Source organism: Plasmodium yoelii (genome assembly GCF_900002385.2).
Source record: "Plasmodium yoelii strain 17X genome assembly, chromosome: 11".
NCBI lineage: Eukaryota > Apicomplexa > Aconoidasida > Haemosporida > Plasmodiidae > Plasmodium > Plasmodium yoelii.
Window position 1 is genome coordinate 193805 of NC_036183.2, and position 17100 is coordinate 210904.

The window sequence follows — 17100 nt, forward strand, 5'->3', positions numbered from 1 at the left end:
CTAAAATTATAACATTTACAAAATAAGTTGCATCATTTCATTTTCTAAGCTAATGCACAATTCTTTTATATCGTTATTAATTATTATATATACTCTAATTATATTTTAACATTTTCAATAACTTTATTTTTATTCCTATATATCCCAATTTAGAAGTATTCTTTGTTGGGTAATTTTATAATATATTTTTTCCACGGTTTAAAACAACAATTATCACTGAAACTGTACTTATAAGCTTAAATAAGTCTTTGAATGCATATTATTTTTAAAATAATGCTTAGTAAATATTAATACATAAATAAGTATTGGTGCAAATTTTAAAGTATAATAGAAAACTATGTTTAATTATGTTGTTATATTGCCCTTTGAGAGGAGAGAGATAAGATATGTTTGGTCATTTAATATATAAATTTGGATAAATATCCCCTAAATGTTTTACATAGTTCATTTTTATCTTATATATTTTATTGCTATAGCTATCAATGCATATACATTCACATAATTTATTAAAAATTCAATATTTTATTAATTATGTGATAAAACAATGATGATATAATACGTATTAATATGGAATAATAAAAAGAAATATAACATTGAGGCATTATCCTTCTTTATTTATCCAGTTTTCTAAAATATAAAACTACAAATATCAAAATCTTTAAGAAATATTTAACACGGATACTTCATAATGTATTATTATTGTCTTTTCAATAAAATTAATATTTAATTATATGAATCTTTCTCAATAAAACAATATTTCAATATTAGTTATTGTTAGAACATTTTATTAGATTGTATTATAGGCGTATAATAATAATTCTATTATATCTATCATATTATTTATAATTATTAGAACAAAATATGACATGAAATCTTATTAATATACTTATATTTTATTTTTTAAATCTTTTAAAATATTATTTATTTATACCTCAAATCTTTAAAATTAAAAAATTAATAGTGGTTAATCTATTATTATACCTTTATGATAAATAAATTAAATCGTATAAAGAAACTTCTATTAATACTAATTAATTTTAATAAAAATGTAAAGGAAATACAAGAAGATAATATTAACTACAATTACAACTTCAAAAAATGTTAGATGTATAACAATAATTTATAGACTATGTTATACTGTCCATTTTCGATCGATATCATATGTATCTATAGTTTATAGATATCTATTATTACAGTTCAGTTGGATAACATGATTTAAATCAAAATAAATATAATACAAATAATAAGTTTTACTAAATAAAATGTTTCATCAAATAAAGAAACATATTGTGTTATGCATAAATCGATATAACCAGATATTAACAAATTTTATATATAGGCAATTATGATATAGCATAATATGAATGCATATATAGCCAATATCTACATTAATATATACAATATAGACACTTTATTTTAATCATATTAATCAGCATGAACACTCAATTATATATATTATAATTTACGAAAAAATGTTATGTGACCCTTTTTTGGTTGCATATTTAAACTTCATCTCGTGATTAAACATATTGGATGGTATATATATTTAATTAGTGTTCAAATTGTAAAAAATTAATACAATATAATACTTAACCCTAACCCCAACATGGGTTACACAAATACAAATACAACCTCAACTCTGGCCCACAACATAAAAACTATATAAAAATTATGCAAAAAATACTTCCAAATAGACAGTTTCTTAAAGTATATCAATCATTATTACTATTCCTGGAATAATCATTATTCTTCGAATAATATATTAATGATCAGTTTCTTCTTTATTTTTTTAACTTTTCTCTTAAATGTTTTTTAGCTCGTTTCCGAAATCCAAATAACGAATACTAATATAAAATGTTAAGAAGCATATAATTTTTTGTTAACGTTTGCATATATATAATATATTTTTTTTTTAATTCCTTATTATTTACCTTATAAGAAATTCCCAAACAAATTGATATTGCACCAAATATTGATAAAACTATAATTAATTTCTTTGTTATCGACGAACTTGATGGTGTAACATCAGAAACTTGTTCAGGATGATTTTCAGAACTTTGTACAGGAGGTTTTGTTGTTTTTATCGATGAAAGGTCTGGAATCTCATTACAATCAACATTATTATCACTACAATAACTTTTAAAATTGTTATAATCAGTTGATAAATTAGACAATATTTGTTTATATGGACTGTCTCCACTAATGCTAGAATCGTCATTAAGTTCTTTATATTGTTCAAAAAATTCTTGAGCTTTATCTAAATAATTCTTGCAATCTGGATTGCTTGCATCAAGTTCAGTATACACGTTACATAATGATTTAAATGCATCATAAAATTTAGACATAGTATTAATATTCATTAAATATTCGTTTTTTTCTATGAACTCCTTAAAATTCTTATATCCCGTTTTTTCTTCTAATTTATTACTACAATCATCATAATTATTATTTTTTTTTTTTTTACAATTATTATAATGCGTATTATTTTCTATATGTTTAGTATAAAAATCATTAAATGTGGTGATTTCTTCATATGATTTTTGACTTAATTTAAAATTTAACCATATAATAATATAAATAATAAACCTTTTAGACTCATCATTACTTAATTTGTCAATATTAATAATAATAATTTGCTCGAGCAACCATAGGCATGCAGCATTTATCTTATCGAGCTCAGTCTTACATTCTGTTTCCCCGGAACCTTCATTAGAACAATAATTCTTAATATCCCCTAATTTATCAAAATCATTAACTGTAGTGCTGTTTAAGTCATCGGGTAAATGGCCTCTCAATTTATCAAACCTTGTACACTAAGAAAACAATTAAAAAGGTATAATAAAAATATATGTTAATGAAATTCTTATAAAATCAAATTTAATGAATTTTATAGGTAATATAACATCGAACAATATAAGGGAAAGCAAATTTTATTAAGAAAAATTATATACCAGGCGATGATACATTGCAACTATATTTTGTTTATAATATATAGATTATGTGACGTCATATTATTTTACATATTTTACGCTTAATAAATGACAAAATAATTGAACCATAGCATAAAATTGTCTATGGTTAAACACGTTATTATCATTTTAAATAATAATTTAAAGATAATATGGAACAATATATACTTTTATGGTAGTTAGATAAACTGCCTTATTTTGGGGGGTGTTTAATACATTTTTTACCATGTGTATATAATACAATTTTACATAAATTGTTACTCTTAATTCCTTTCCGTATAATTATATAATAAAATAAAAACATATCATCTTATGAATATTCCTTAATATAGAAAATAAACAACATCATATTTTTTGTTTTAATAAGTGGTTCCCCAAAACTAATATACTGCAAAAATCGAAACAATTAAGAAATTCATTATTACTATAATATTAAAAGTATATAAATAGTCATTTTTTTAAATATATTAAATATTTACATGCTTGTTTCTTATAATATATAATATAGTTTTTTCTAAAAATATAGTATTTTCAAATTATGTTGCATGTTCCATTTTATATGCAAATTACATAAATTCATATTATTTTTATTTAATATAGATAAATTAAAAAGTAATTTTAATGATCCCAATAATTTTATTTTTATCCTATATACTTCAATTTAGAAATATTTTTTATTGGGTAATTTTATAATATACTTTGCATATTTGTCCCACAGTTTAAAACAACAATTAGCACTGAAACCGTATTTATTAAGCTATTTATAATCTTAAATAAGTCTTTAAATGTATATTATTTTTAAAATCATACTTAGTAAATATTAAATATTAAATATATATATATATATATATATACTGATGATATTTTAAAGTATAATAGAAAAGTATAGGTGATTCGGTTGTCATATTGGCCTTTAAGAGGAGAGAGATAAGATATATTTGCTCTTTTAATATATAAATTTAGATAAATATTCGTTAAATGTTCTGCATTGTTCATTCTTATCTTATATATTTTATTATTATTATTATTATCAATACATATCATTCAAATAATTTATTAAAAATTCAATATTTTATTAATTCTATGATAACGTAATGTTGTTTTATATATAAAAATTGGTATTCAATAAACACTAATAATATAATACGCGTTAATATGGAATAATAAAATGGAAATTAACATTAAGTCTTTAAAATTTTCTCCATTTATCCAATATTTTAGAATATAAAAGTACATATCCCCAGTTGAATCTTTAATAAATATATAAAAATGATGCATTTATAATTTATTATTATGCGTCTATTCGATAAAATTCATATTAATATTTAATTATATGAATGTTTCACAATAAAACAATATTTTAATATTAGTATAGTATTTTGTTAGTTTATATATATAAGCATATAATAATAAAGAATTCTATCTATTATATTATTTATAATTATTATAACAAACTATAACATTATATTTTATTAATATACTTATATTTTATTTTTTAACTATTTTAAAATATAATTTATTTATACCTTAAAACTATTAAGCTTAAAAATTAATGGTGATTGACATAATATTATACCTTTATGGTAAATAAATTAAAATATATATAACTATTTCTACTATTTGAATTTAAAACATTAATAGAAACATAAAGAAAATGATACTATATATAATCGAAAAATAAAAGGATTGTATACATATATCTATAATGTATTTTTTATGTATTACTAAAATGTTAGATGCATAAAATGCCTTTTATAGATAACGTTGTATTGTCGATTCTCGGTCGATATTTTATGAATATCTGTTATTACAGTTTAGTTGGATAGCATGATTTAAATTAAAATCAATGTGGTACAAATTATAAGTTTTACTAAATAAAACATTTCACCAAATAAAGAAACATATTATGATATGCATAATTCAATATATCTCTGGGTTATCAAGGTTTATATAATAGGAAATCATGATATAGCATAATATGAATTCGTGTATACCCACTATCTATATTAATATATCCAATATAGACATTTTATTTTAATCATATTATATCTATATAAATACTCAATTATATATGTTATACACCCCATTTCATATTAATAGATATGCTCCTTTGGGGGGTACATATTTGTACTTAATTTCAAGATTAAACATACGAGTATAGTATATATATTTAATCACCATTTATAGACAAATAAATATGATAAAATTGTAAAAAAATTAATAAAAATATAACCCTGAGCCAAAACATAGATTCCACAGAACAAAACTATAAACCACAGTACAGAACCATGGCCCAAAATACGAATTCTCCAAAACGAAACTCCAAACCTAAATCTGAACCATCAGTATAGCTTATAATTTTATTAATAAGTGTGCTTAAATTAGTTTATTTAAAATAATTATAAATATTAGCTAAAAATTAGTACCTTCAAAATCCATTTATACATAGCATATATACATGGAAATAAGGACAAATGAGTTTTTGAAAAACGGTAAGCACATACAAATTAATTATATAACGTGATTATATATTAAATTAAAATATATAATAATATAACAAACAATTGAATTATATTTCATTATTATATAAAATGTAAAGGTATAACTTTTATGGCATAAAATATTAAATATATTATTTCTATTAAAATCATATAAAACATACATATTTTCAAATTTAATTCAAACAAATAATCAAATTATAATATTAAATCAAAAAAATAATATATATAGAACCATTAAGTACAACGGCCCTGGTATTAGCGTCAAAATAATTACTATACATCCCAAAAACGACACGGTTAATTTGATTAGTTCTTTTTTTAATTTTTTAATAAATTTGAATTTTTTATTATTACTATTTGATGTAATTTCATTATATTCATCATTTTTCAATTGTTTTAAGTCTTTATGTTCTGATACAGAACTATTTTTATAATTTTCCAATTGTTTTAAGTCTTTATGTTCTGATACAGAACTATTTTTATAATTTTCCAATTGTTTAAAGTCTTCATGTTTTGATGCAGAACTATTTTCATCTTTTTTTATTATTCTTTCATCATGTATCGGTTGTATTTCTAATTCACCATTTATTTTATTATCAAGTTCTTTTGTTAATCCTTCTAATTCTTTTCGAAACATATTAATTAATTTTTTTGTCTTACTATCTGCATTTTTTAAATTAAGTAATGCATGTTCTGATACAGAACTATTTTCATTTTTTTTTATTATTATTTTATCATGTATCGGCTGTATTGCTAATTCGCCATTTATTTTATTATCAAGCTCTTTTGTTAATTCTTCTAATTCTTTTCGAAACTTATTAATTAATTTTTTTGTCTTACTATCTACATTTTTTAAATTAAATGATGTGTTACTTTCTTTACGCTTCTTTATGTGTGAATATATAATATTTCGAAGATATTCTATTTCTTTGTTACCACCATTATAATCATTAAATTGACTTACAAGACTCAAAGTTGATTCATAAAATTCATTTAAATCAAATTGGTTATCTGCATCTGATAATATTCTATTATTTCTAAAGTTTATTACATTCCTTTCAAGGTGTATCCCTCTATCGTTTACAAAGTATAGTTCCTGAAAAGAAATGAAACATTTATTAACACATATATAACTAATTTTAATTGTTTCTTTAACTTAAGTGTTTTACCAATACATGAGACAATAATATAAGGTTAATGTGAAACAATAGATACGAAAATTATAATCAAATATTAATAATAAAAGAAAATAATGTGTAACTTACATTTTTGGCATATTCAAAAGAACAAATAACAATTGAAAAAAAAACATATTTTAAAATACGGGCTCTCATTTTTAGCTTTATTTATTAAATAAATGAACTAATATATGTAGTTTGAAATCATGTTTATAACTTGATATTTATTCCCAAAATATTAATATTTATTAGTTTTTTGTTCTAAAATTTATGAGTAAATGAATATATCTATAAAAAAACGGAATTTATTAACTTTTTGCACTTTCAATGGAATTAATTAATTATGTAGCCATTGTAATAAATTTCGTTATATTCATTAAAATTATTTATGGATATAAATATTATATATTTTTTCAAATAAATATTAACTTTTCTCTAAAAAATATGCCATTTTTAATATTTTAATTATAAAAAAAAATATATGTATATAATAATTTTCCCTAAAATATATTTTTTGGAAATTTGTTATACAAATAGGCTTTTAATTTAATTTACAATACATTGGTGTACTTAGTGATACATTTTTAAATTTTTATAAACTTATATTTTTCTATTATTGTTTACATATGAACACATTAATAAATATCTATTAAAATAATCAAATATTATATATATTTTTTTATATGAATAAATACAAACATATAATGAAAACATTAACAAAGCACCATTGATATTTACATTTAAATTGTTTCTAATTTATTATATTTTATTATCATATTTCTCCAATTTTAAATATTAATAATACTCTCCATTTGATTTACCACTTTTTTGTAAACATATTTTTTTTCATAAATTGGTATGTAATTATTTTATTTATAAATACACCCCATAATATATAGCATCAAATATATTATTTGTATTAAAATCATATAAAATACTCATATTTTCAAATGTGATTCAAACAAATAATCAAATTATAATATTAAATCACAAGAATAATACACATGGAACCAATATATTGAAAGAGGTACCAATTTATTTTTATCTCAAGTTGAAAAATGAAATATACTTAATGCTATTAACTTTTATTTTCATATTCATTTAACAGACGTTAAGACACTTTTGTATTTAAGAAATACAATATTTGACTTTATAAATAATAATTAAAGACAAAAAAATATGATAATTCAGTTATAATAGAGAATTCCATCATATAGAAAAATTATTTTATATTTTACTATAAAACATAAAATAGAGTCTTAATATGACTCCCATTTATGAAATTAATATATTAATAGACAAATTTACTATTTATTATTATTATTTAAATTTATATATTTTTTAAATTAGACTTCAATTATAAGTTAATTTATCATATAAATAATCACTTTTTCTTTTATAAACAAAAAAATCAACAAACAAAATAAATTAATAAGTATACAGGACCAACTTGCATAAGTTTGTATATATTTAATAATCTCATTTTCTCATCGACTCAATTTACGACTTTTTTCATCGTTCTTCCTTACTTCCCCTTTTTCTCTCCCAGTTTTCATATTATGCATCGTAATTATTTAAATCAACGTTCTCTTCTAGGGCCAAGTCGATTCCAATGTTTGATCAATTTACACATAAACCATTAATCACAAATTAACAATAAAATACAAAAAGTACATAGTTCAACACATTTAACATTAAGTTATATTAACGAGAAATGCAATTCTTATAATTTATCAAATATATTTCTTTATTGTTACTTTTGATAGTAATATTCATCCTCATTTTTCTTACATATTTAGATTTAATGTAAATCTTAAAATCTCCAACTTATTCTATACTTATTTTTAATAATTAGTTTCCTATAAATATTTAAAACAATCCATTAAACTAATAAATATTATCGAATTATTAAAAATTAAATAAAAATATAATGCTTAACCCTAACCCGAATATGTGCTCCACAAATTCAACCTGACCAACAACATAAAACTATATAAAGTTATGCAAAAATTACTTATTTCCAAATAGACAGGTTCGTAAAATATATAAATCATTATTTCTATTCCTGAGATAGTCACTCTCTTCGAATCATATATTAATGATTTATTCTCTTCTTTATATTTTTTAGTTTTTCTCTTAATTTTTGTTTTTGAAATCGTTTCCGAAATCCAAATAACGAATACTAATATAAAATGTTAAGAAGCGTATGTCTGTTTGTTAATGTTTGCATATATAATGAAAATAATTTTTAAATTCCTTATTATTTACCTTATAAGAAACTCCCAATAAAATTGATGCTGCAACAAATATAAATGCAATTGAAATTAGCGAATTAGTTAGAAGGGATGAAAAATTATTACATTTACTTTTTAAATTATCATAATCATTTAATAATATAGAAAATATTTTAATATATGAATTGTTTCCAGCAATACTAGAATCTTGCTTAAGTTCTTCATATTTTTTAAAAAAATCATTATTATATTCCAAATATTTCTCGCATTCTGGATTGACTTCATCAAGTTCATTATACAAGTTACATAATGATTTAAATGCATTATAAAATTTAGATATATCTTTAATGTCAATAGTCGTCAAATCTTGTGTTTTATCTATAAGCTCCTTATAATTATTACAACCTTCAATACTAGTTATAGACTTTTTGTAATTATCACTATTTATATATATACTATAAAAAAATTTTAGACTGTTGTTTTCTTGATTTTTTATTGCGCTTAACATATAACTTAACCATATGATAATGTATTGGACAATACCGATGTTATTTTTTGCATGATTCTTAAGCGAAGAAGAATCCCCAAAGAATTCATTAAGTAAATATAAACATCCAGCGCTAATTTTTTCGAGATCAGTATCACAATTACTATTACAATACTTTTTGAAATGTTGATCATTCTTAAATTGATACTTTCCACTATTGTTTAATTCATCGGGAAAATCCTTCCATACATTCTTGAACCGTTTACACTAAGAAAACATTTAAAAACAATTATTAGAAATATGTATTATTGAGAATTTTACTTAAATAAAGTTTAATGATATTTTTATATAATACAATATCAAAAAATGCATATACCACTTCCTTATTCATTATAATTGGGTTTTATTTTTTATTTGTAAATTGAGTAAAATCATGCTATTTTAAATACATTGCCCCCAATATGTGACGCTAATACTATAACCCTATATATAACAACTGTCTGTAGTTAAATATATTATAAGTTTTTTAATAATTAAATTAATATATAATAATAAAGTAATATGATTACTAAAGAAACTTTCTATCTCTTTTTATGATAATTAGCTAAATTACCTTAAATAGAGGGTTGCTTAATACATTTTTGATTAAATATAGATATAGTGCATTTTATACAAAAACTTATATTCTTAATAATATCTAGTATAACTTTATTATAAAAATGGATATATTTTTATAATGAATTTAATGTTATTTCCTTGTATTTATGTTTGAACATAGAAAAGGAATATATGTATATCTTATGTTTTAATGATTGCCCTTCTAAAACTTAAATACTGCATAAATTTAAAAAATAAAAAGTTCTATTATTACTATAATTCTTAAAAGAATATAAATAATCATTTTTTAAAATATATTAAATATTTACATACTTGTTTCTAATACAATAAACCATAGTTTTACTAAAATTATAGTATTTTCAAATTAAGTTATTTTACTTACATCTATATGCAAATTACATAAATTTATATAGTTTTTAATTAATATATATATTAAAATTATATTTGAACAATTTCAATAACTTTATTTTTATTCATAAATATTCCAATTTAGAAGATTCTTTATTGGGTAATTTTATAATATATTTTGCACATATTTTCCATGGTTTAAAACGACAATTAGCACTGACCCCGTATTTATAAGCTTAAATAAGTATTGGAATGCATACTGTTTTTAAAATAATACTTAGTAAATATTAAATATTAACATATAAATAACTATTGATGCAAATTTTAAAGTATAATAGAAAACTATGTGTATTAGGTTGGTATATTGCACTTTGAGAGGAGAGATAAGGGAAGTATGTTTTTTTAAGACATAAATGTAGCCATATAATATTTACTTATTCTACATAGTTTAATTATGTTTTATATTTTTTACCATTAAAACTTTCAATTAATGTATATATTAAAATTAATCATTAAAAATGACTTAGAATTATTTTCTAAATATATAGTTTGCTTTTAAATTTTAATAAATAATACTGTACTACATATTTTATAATAAACTATATTTAGTTCTATAATGGAAAACAATATTTTAAGGAAACTATATAATTATTAATATTATTTTGCTTAGTAGCACTAATTCTAATATTAGCACATTAAAAAAAAACTAAGTTAAACTTTTAATATTTTATTTGATGCTTTGTGCATACAATTTTAATCCTATCTCCCGTTTAGTAATATATATAATGAATTTATACCCATGTAATCGAAATAAACATAATACATTTGTTCAGGGTTAATAATATATTAATCTATTATTGTTGTTAATAATGGTATATCACTGTATACTACAATGAGCTAATTAATGCACTCAAGAGGAATACATTAAATCAATTAGGAATTGTCCTTGTTTAATTGTTTTAAAGCACAACATTTTATAATATATATTTCATATTGTAATAAAAATATATTTAAATTATAGATTTAGAGTTTTTATATATATAATAATCTAATATAAATATTATTAGCTCAAAAGAAATTAATTATTATTTGCCTTCTCGATATAATTAATATTAGTATTTAATTATATGAAGGTTTCAAAATAAAACAATATTTCAATATTAGTTATTAGTAAAGTATTTTATTAGATTATACGTATAGGTATATAATAATAACTGTATTATATCTATTATATTATTTATAATTATTAGAACAAAATATGAAATCTTATTAATATACTTATATTTTATTTTTAACCAATTTAAAATATAATTTATTTATACCTCAACTATAAATTTTTAAAATGAATAGTGATTAATTTATTATTATACCTTTATGATAAATAAATTAAAGCATATAAAACAACTTCTATTAATAATAATTAATTGTAATACAAATGTAAATGAAATAGAAAAAGAGAATAGTAACTACAATTAAAACTTAAAAAATATTGTATATATAGTGGAATTTTTATGTATTACTAAAAATGTTAGAAGCATAATAATATTTTATAGACAATGCTATATTGTCGATTCTCGATCGATATTCCATGTATCTATATTTTATAGCTATCTATTATATATTGGTAATATGCTTAATTAATCTTAAAAGCACACAAATTAATATGAATATTCAAAATTAATTTTATTATAATATATACATTCATGTATAATAATATTATACAGTTCAGTTATCAAAATAAAGTTTAAAGTAATCGTGAAACAAATTAGAAGTTTTACTAAATAAAGAAACATATTGTGTTATACATAATTTAATATAACCATAGATTAACAACTTTTATATAATAAATAATTATGATATAGCATAATATATAGCCAATATATATATTAACACTCAATTAAATATGTATACTATATGGGAAATATGCTGTGATCCCTTTCATATTATATGGCCCTTTTTGGTTGCATATTTGGACTTTTAAACTTGATCTCGAAATTATGTATACGGGATGATACATATATTTAATTAGTGTTCAAATTATAAAAAATAAAATAAGGATATAATACTTAATCCTAACCCGAATATGGGTTTCACAAACACAACCATGACCCACAACATAAAAATTATGCACAAATTGTGATCAAAAAATATTTATTTTCAAATAAACAATTTCTTAACATATATCAATCATTATTACTATTCCTGAAATAATCACTACTCTTCAAATAATATATTAATAATTCATTCTCTTCTTTATATTTTTTAGCTTTTCTCTTAAATATTGTTTTTGTAATCGTTTTCGAAATCCAAATAACGAATACTAATATAAAATTTTAAGAAGTGTACGATTTATTTGTTAAAATTTGCATATATAATGAAAATAATTTTTAAATTCCTTATTATTTACCTTATAAGAAATTCCCAAAAAAATTGGTATTGCAACAAATATAAATGCAATTGAAATTAGTGAATAAGTTAGAAGGGATGAAAAATGATTACATTTACTTTTTAAATTGTAATAATCATTTGATAAAGTAGACAACATTTGAATATATGAATTGTTTACAGAAGTACTAGAATATTTCTTAAGTTCTTCATATTTTTTTAAAAATTCATTATTATATTCCAAATATTTCTCGCAATTTGGATTGACATCATCAAATCCATCATACATGTCACATAATAATATAAATGCTTCATAAAATTTAGACATATCTTCAAGATCAATATTCAGCAAATCTATATTTTTTTTTATAACCTCAATATAATTTTTATGTTCCGTAGCACCCTCTATAGATTTTTGATACTCATTGAGATTTTTCATATGCTTATTATAGAAATCCATCAAATTAGAGATCCCGTCATTTGTTTTTTGATTTAACTTATAACTTAACCACGCCAAAATATATCCAACAGCATTGATATTACTTTTTTCGTAATGCTCATACGAATAAGAAGGTATAAGAATTCCATTAAACAAAAATAAACAAAAACCGTTAATTTTATCGATATCATCATATGAATCTTTAGTAAGATACGTTTTATATCTACTATCATCATTAAATTGGTAATTTCCATTAATCAATTCATCGGGAAACCAACTCCTTAGAGCAATGAACAAATTACACTAAGAAAACATTTAAAAACAATTAATAAAAACGTGAATTATTGAAAATTTGATTAAAATAAAGTTTAATGATATTTATATGTAATACAATATAAAAAATGTAAAGGAAACTATTATTATTATTAAAAAATGCATATACCACTCTGTCATCCATTATAATGGGATTTTATTTTTGATTTGTAAATTGAGCAAAATCATCTATGTTATATACACTGCATCAAATATTTGACGAAAATACTTTAACCCTATAAATAACAACTCTCTGCAGTTAAATATATTATAAGTTTTTCAATAATTAAATTAATATAGAATAATAAAATAATATTATTACTAAAGAAACGTTCTATCCCTTTTTATGATAATTAGCTAAATTACCTTAAATAGAGGTATGTTTAATAAAATTTTGATTAAATATAGATATGATGCATTTTATACAAGAAATGCATTCTTACTAACATTTTGTATAACTATATTATAAAAATTAATATACATTTATAATGAATTTAAAGTATGTTTGAACATAGAAAAGAAATATATTTATATCTTATGTTTTAATGGTCGCCCTTCTAAAACTTAAATACTGTATAAATTTAAAAAATAAAAAGTTCTATTATTACTATAATTCTTAAAAGCATATAAATAATCATTTTTTAAAATATATTAAATACTTATATACTTATTTCTTATAATATATAATATAGTTTTTTCTAAAATTATAATACTTGCAAATTAAGTTACATGTTCCATTTTCTAATTGCATATACATAATTTTAATATTATTTTTATTTAATAAATATAAATTCATAATATATTTTAATACGTTAAACAACTTTATTTTTATTCCTATATAATTCAATTTAGAACTATATCTTATTGGGTAATTATACAATATATTTTTCCATATTTTCCATTCTTTAAAACGACAATTAGCACCGAACCCGAATTTATAAGCTTAAATAAGTCTTTGAATGTAAACAGTTTTTAAAATCATACTTAGTAAATATTAACATATAAATACCTTCTGATGAAATTTTAAAGTATAATAGAAAACTATGTTTGATTAGGTTGTTATATTGTCCTTTAAGAGGAGAGAGATAAGATATGTTTGTTCTTTAATATATAAATTTAGATAAATATTCGCTAAATGTTCTACATAGTCCATTTTTATCTTATATATTCTACTGGTATAGTTATCAATGTATATGTATTCAAGTAACTTATTAAAAATTATATATTTTGGTAATTCTATGATAAAACATTGATATTTTAAATTAAAAGAACGATGATTCATTAAACAATATAATATAATATACGTTGATATGGAATAATAAAAAGACATTTAACGTTAATTGAGTCTTTATACTTCTCTCTATTTATCCAGTTGTTTAGAATATAAAACCACATACCCCAAATTGGATCTTTAACAAAAAATATAACATTGATACCTTTATAATGTATTATTATGTGTCATTGATTTGTTATTTCAATAATATAACTGTTAATTGTAGGAAATATTCAGTTTTATACTTTTTTTACTGAATATGCATAAAAAACAATTCTATGTAACACATAACAAGGATTTAGAGGGTAATTATTATATTTTTTAAAAATATTATTATTATTATTTTTTAGTCATACAATGTGTTGATAATGTTTTTATTCTTAGAATTATAGAAAAAATTTATAATTCGAAATCAAATGAATCGATTATACAACATTGTTTTATATAGATTATTAAAATGCATATATTTATATTATAATGTTACACAAAATACATTTTTTAATTGTCTTTATAAACCAAATTACTTATATTAATATGCAGTTTACTTATTTTAATACTTATAATGAGTTTTAAAGTCAGATTCAAAGAATCTGAACATCAAACAAAAACTATTAATTATATTTGTTATTCTAAAGAATCGTCTTTTCTTTTATAAACAAAAAAATCATCAGCAAAAATAAATTAATAAATAGCACAGGATTGCCCTGCACATGTTTGTACATATTTAATAATGGAGATTTTTCCCCATAAACGGAATTTATAGATTTTGTCGTCGTTTTTTTTTGAGTAGATGGATTTATAATTATTTACACTTGTTTTTTTCCATCAGTTGAGTTTATACAGTTTTTTTCGTTTTATTTACATTGTACATAATAGCTAAAGCAATGGGAATTAAAAAAACTATAATTGAAATTCCAATTTCTTTGTATTTTTTGAGTACATTATCACCTATTTCTGTTTCATTTCCTGTTACTTCGGTTTCAGGATTTCCTGGCCTAACTATGGATTTTGGGATTGATTTTTGAGGTTCTTCTTGATCGTTTTTTTGATTGTAACTTCCTTTTTCAGATGATTCCTGAGGCAATTGCGATGTTCTAGTTTGTTCCGTAGAACTTGGTGATGAAGTTTCAGATGAATTTTCTTTACCTGATAGTGATTCGCCTCCTGAACATTTTTGCTCAGGTATACCTTTACCTAATGTAGAAGTTTCTGTATCTTTTTTAAGTTGTTCATTTACATAACTAATCGTGATACCATCAAATTTTATAGATTTATAGTAAACATTTTTTAAGGTCGAGGACGACTTTTCATATAACTATTGCCAATATTAGTAAACAGAATACTAAAAAATGAACTATACGTTTCAAATGCATTTTTAACAACATCTATATATCTCAAGGTATCTTCGCCTTTCTCAAAATATTTTTTCCCATTCACAATTTCTTGGAAATCCACACTTATAACTTTACATGAGTTTGTTGCTTCTTTACATAATTTCTTACAATCATTTATTTCTTCTATTTCTTTAAGTTTTGGAAGTTCACTTGGGTTATTATTATCATTTTTAAATTTCTCATAAGCATTTTTTAAAGTCAACAACACATCACAATAATATTCATCTTCAAAAATCTTAGATTTTTTATCAACAAATTGATTGGATTGTTCTTCCCATTTATTAGCAAGATTTGAACCAGAGAAATTTGAAGAATCTTTGGTATATTTAGTAATTGCATTATACAACTCATTAAGTAACTCATAAAGTTTCTGCATTTCATCAATTTTAATATTCATTATTTTTTTATTATTGATTTTATCAAGATATTCTTTATAATTTTCATTATCTTTTATAAATGTAACATAAAATTCTGACACGCTTCCATAGGTCCCATTTTTAATTAGTTTCGTTTTATTACTTAACCATAGCATAATATACGTGATATATTTGTTATTTATATTTTCAGATTCTATATAATCATCTTTGGTGAATAAATTATTAAGTAATAATATAGTAACAGCGCTAACTATTTGACCGATAGGTTTACATTCTCTTTTTTTGTCTCATTGCTAATAGGACAATAATGATTGGATATTTCAGTAGATAAATCATTTTTGTCTAAAGAAAAATGATCAGGCAATAATATGCAATATATTTAAATGATTTATACTAATAAAATATTATAAAAATTAATAAAATATGTATTAATGAAATGTTATTGAAATTTAAGTTAATTTATAAACAATGCAAAAACAATAAAATAAAATTCATTTTATTAAAAATTGTATATATCACATTGAATGTCATTATAATGGATTGTGTTTTTAATCTGGAGATAATTCGCCATCATATTATTTTTAT

The 17100-nt window shown here is 20.7% G+C and overlaps 4 protein-coding genes and 1 pseudogene across 4 annotated transcripts, besides 1 other annotated feature; all 5 read right to left on the bottom strand.

Annotated features, from left to right (window-relative positions):
• Positions 1 to 1781: 1781 nt before the first annotated feature.
• PY17X_1101400 (PIR protein) lies at positions 1782 to 2966 on the bottom strand (the record flags this gene model as incomplete). Its single annotated transcript, XM_022956412.1, has 3 exons — positions 1782 to 1844; positions 1932 to 2813; positions 2952 to 2966. 3 exons carry the CDS (start codon positions 2964 to 2966, stop codon positions 1782 to 1784), a joined length of 960 nt encoding a protein of 319 aa, XP_022812326.1.
• A 2712-nt stretch (positions 2967 to 5678) lies between these two features.
• PY17X_1101500 (fam-b protein) lies at positions 5679 to 6804 on the bottom strand (the record flags this gene model as incomplete). Its single annotated transcript, XM_722581.1, has 2 exons — positions 5679 to 6566; positions 6736 to 6804. 2 exons carry the CDS (start codon positions 6802 to 6804, stop codon positions 5679 to 5681), a joined length of 957 nt encoding a protein of 318 aa, XP_727674.1.
• A 1939-nt stretch (positions 6805 to 8743) lies between these two features.
• On the bottom strand, positions 8744 to 9760 carry PY17X_1101600 (uncharacterized protein; the record flags this gene model as incomplete). Its single annotated transcript, XM_725824.2, has 3 exons — positions 8744 to 8830; positions 8917 to 9636; positions 9746 to 9760. The coding sequence occupies 3 exons, from the start codon at positions 9758 to 9760 to the stop codon at positions 8744 to 8746; spliced, it is 822 nt and encodes a 273-aa protein (XP_730917.2).
• Positions 9761 to 12568: 2808 nt separating this feature from the next.
• Positions 12569 to 13616, bottom strand: PY17X_1101700 (PIR protein; the record flags this gene model as incomplete). The annotated part of the gene is made up of 3 exons (XM_022956415.1): positions 12569 to 12655; positions 12743 to 13462; positions 13602 to 13616. The coding sequence occupies 3 exons, from the start codon at positions 13614 to 13616 to the stop codon at positions 12569 to 12571; spliced, it is 822 nt and encodes a 273-aa protein (XP_022812327.1).
• A 1963-nt stretch (positions 13617 to 15579) lies between these two features.
• On the bottom strand, positions 15580 to 17046 carry PY17X_1101800 (annotated as a pseudogene).
• Positions 15580 to 17046: a sequence feature (YIR protein, pseudogene;~PIR protein, pseudogene).
• Positions 17047 to 17100: the final 54 nt, after the last annotated feature.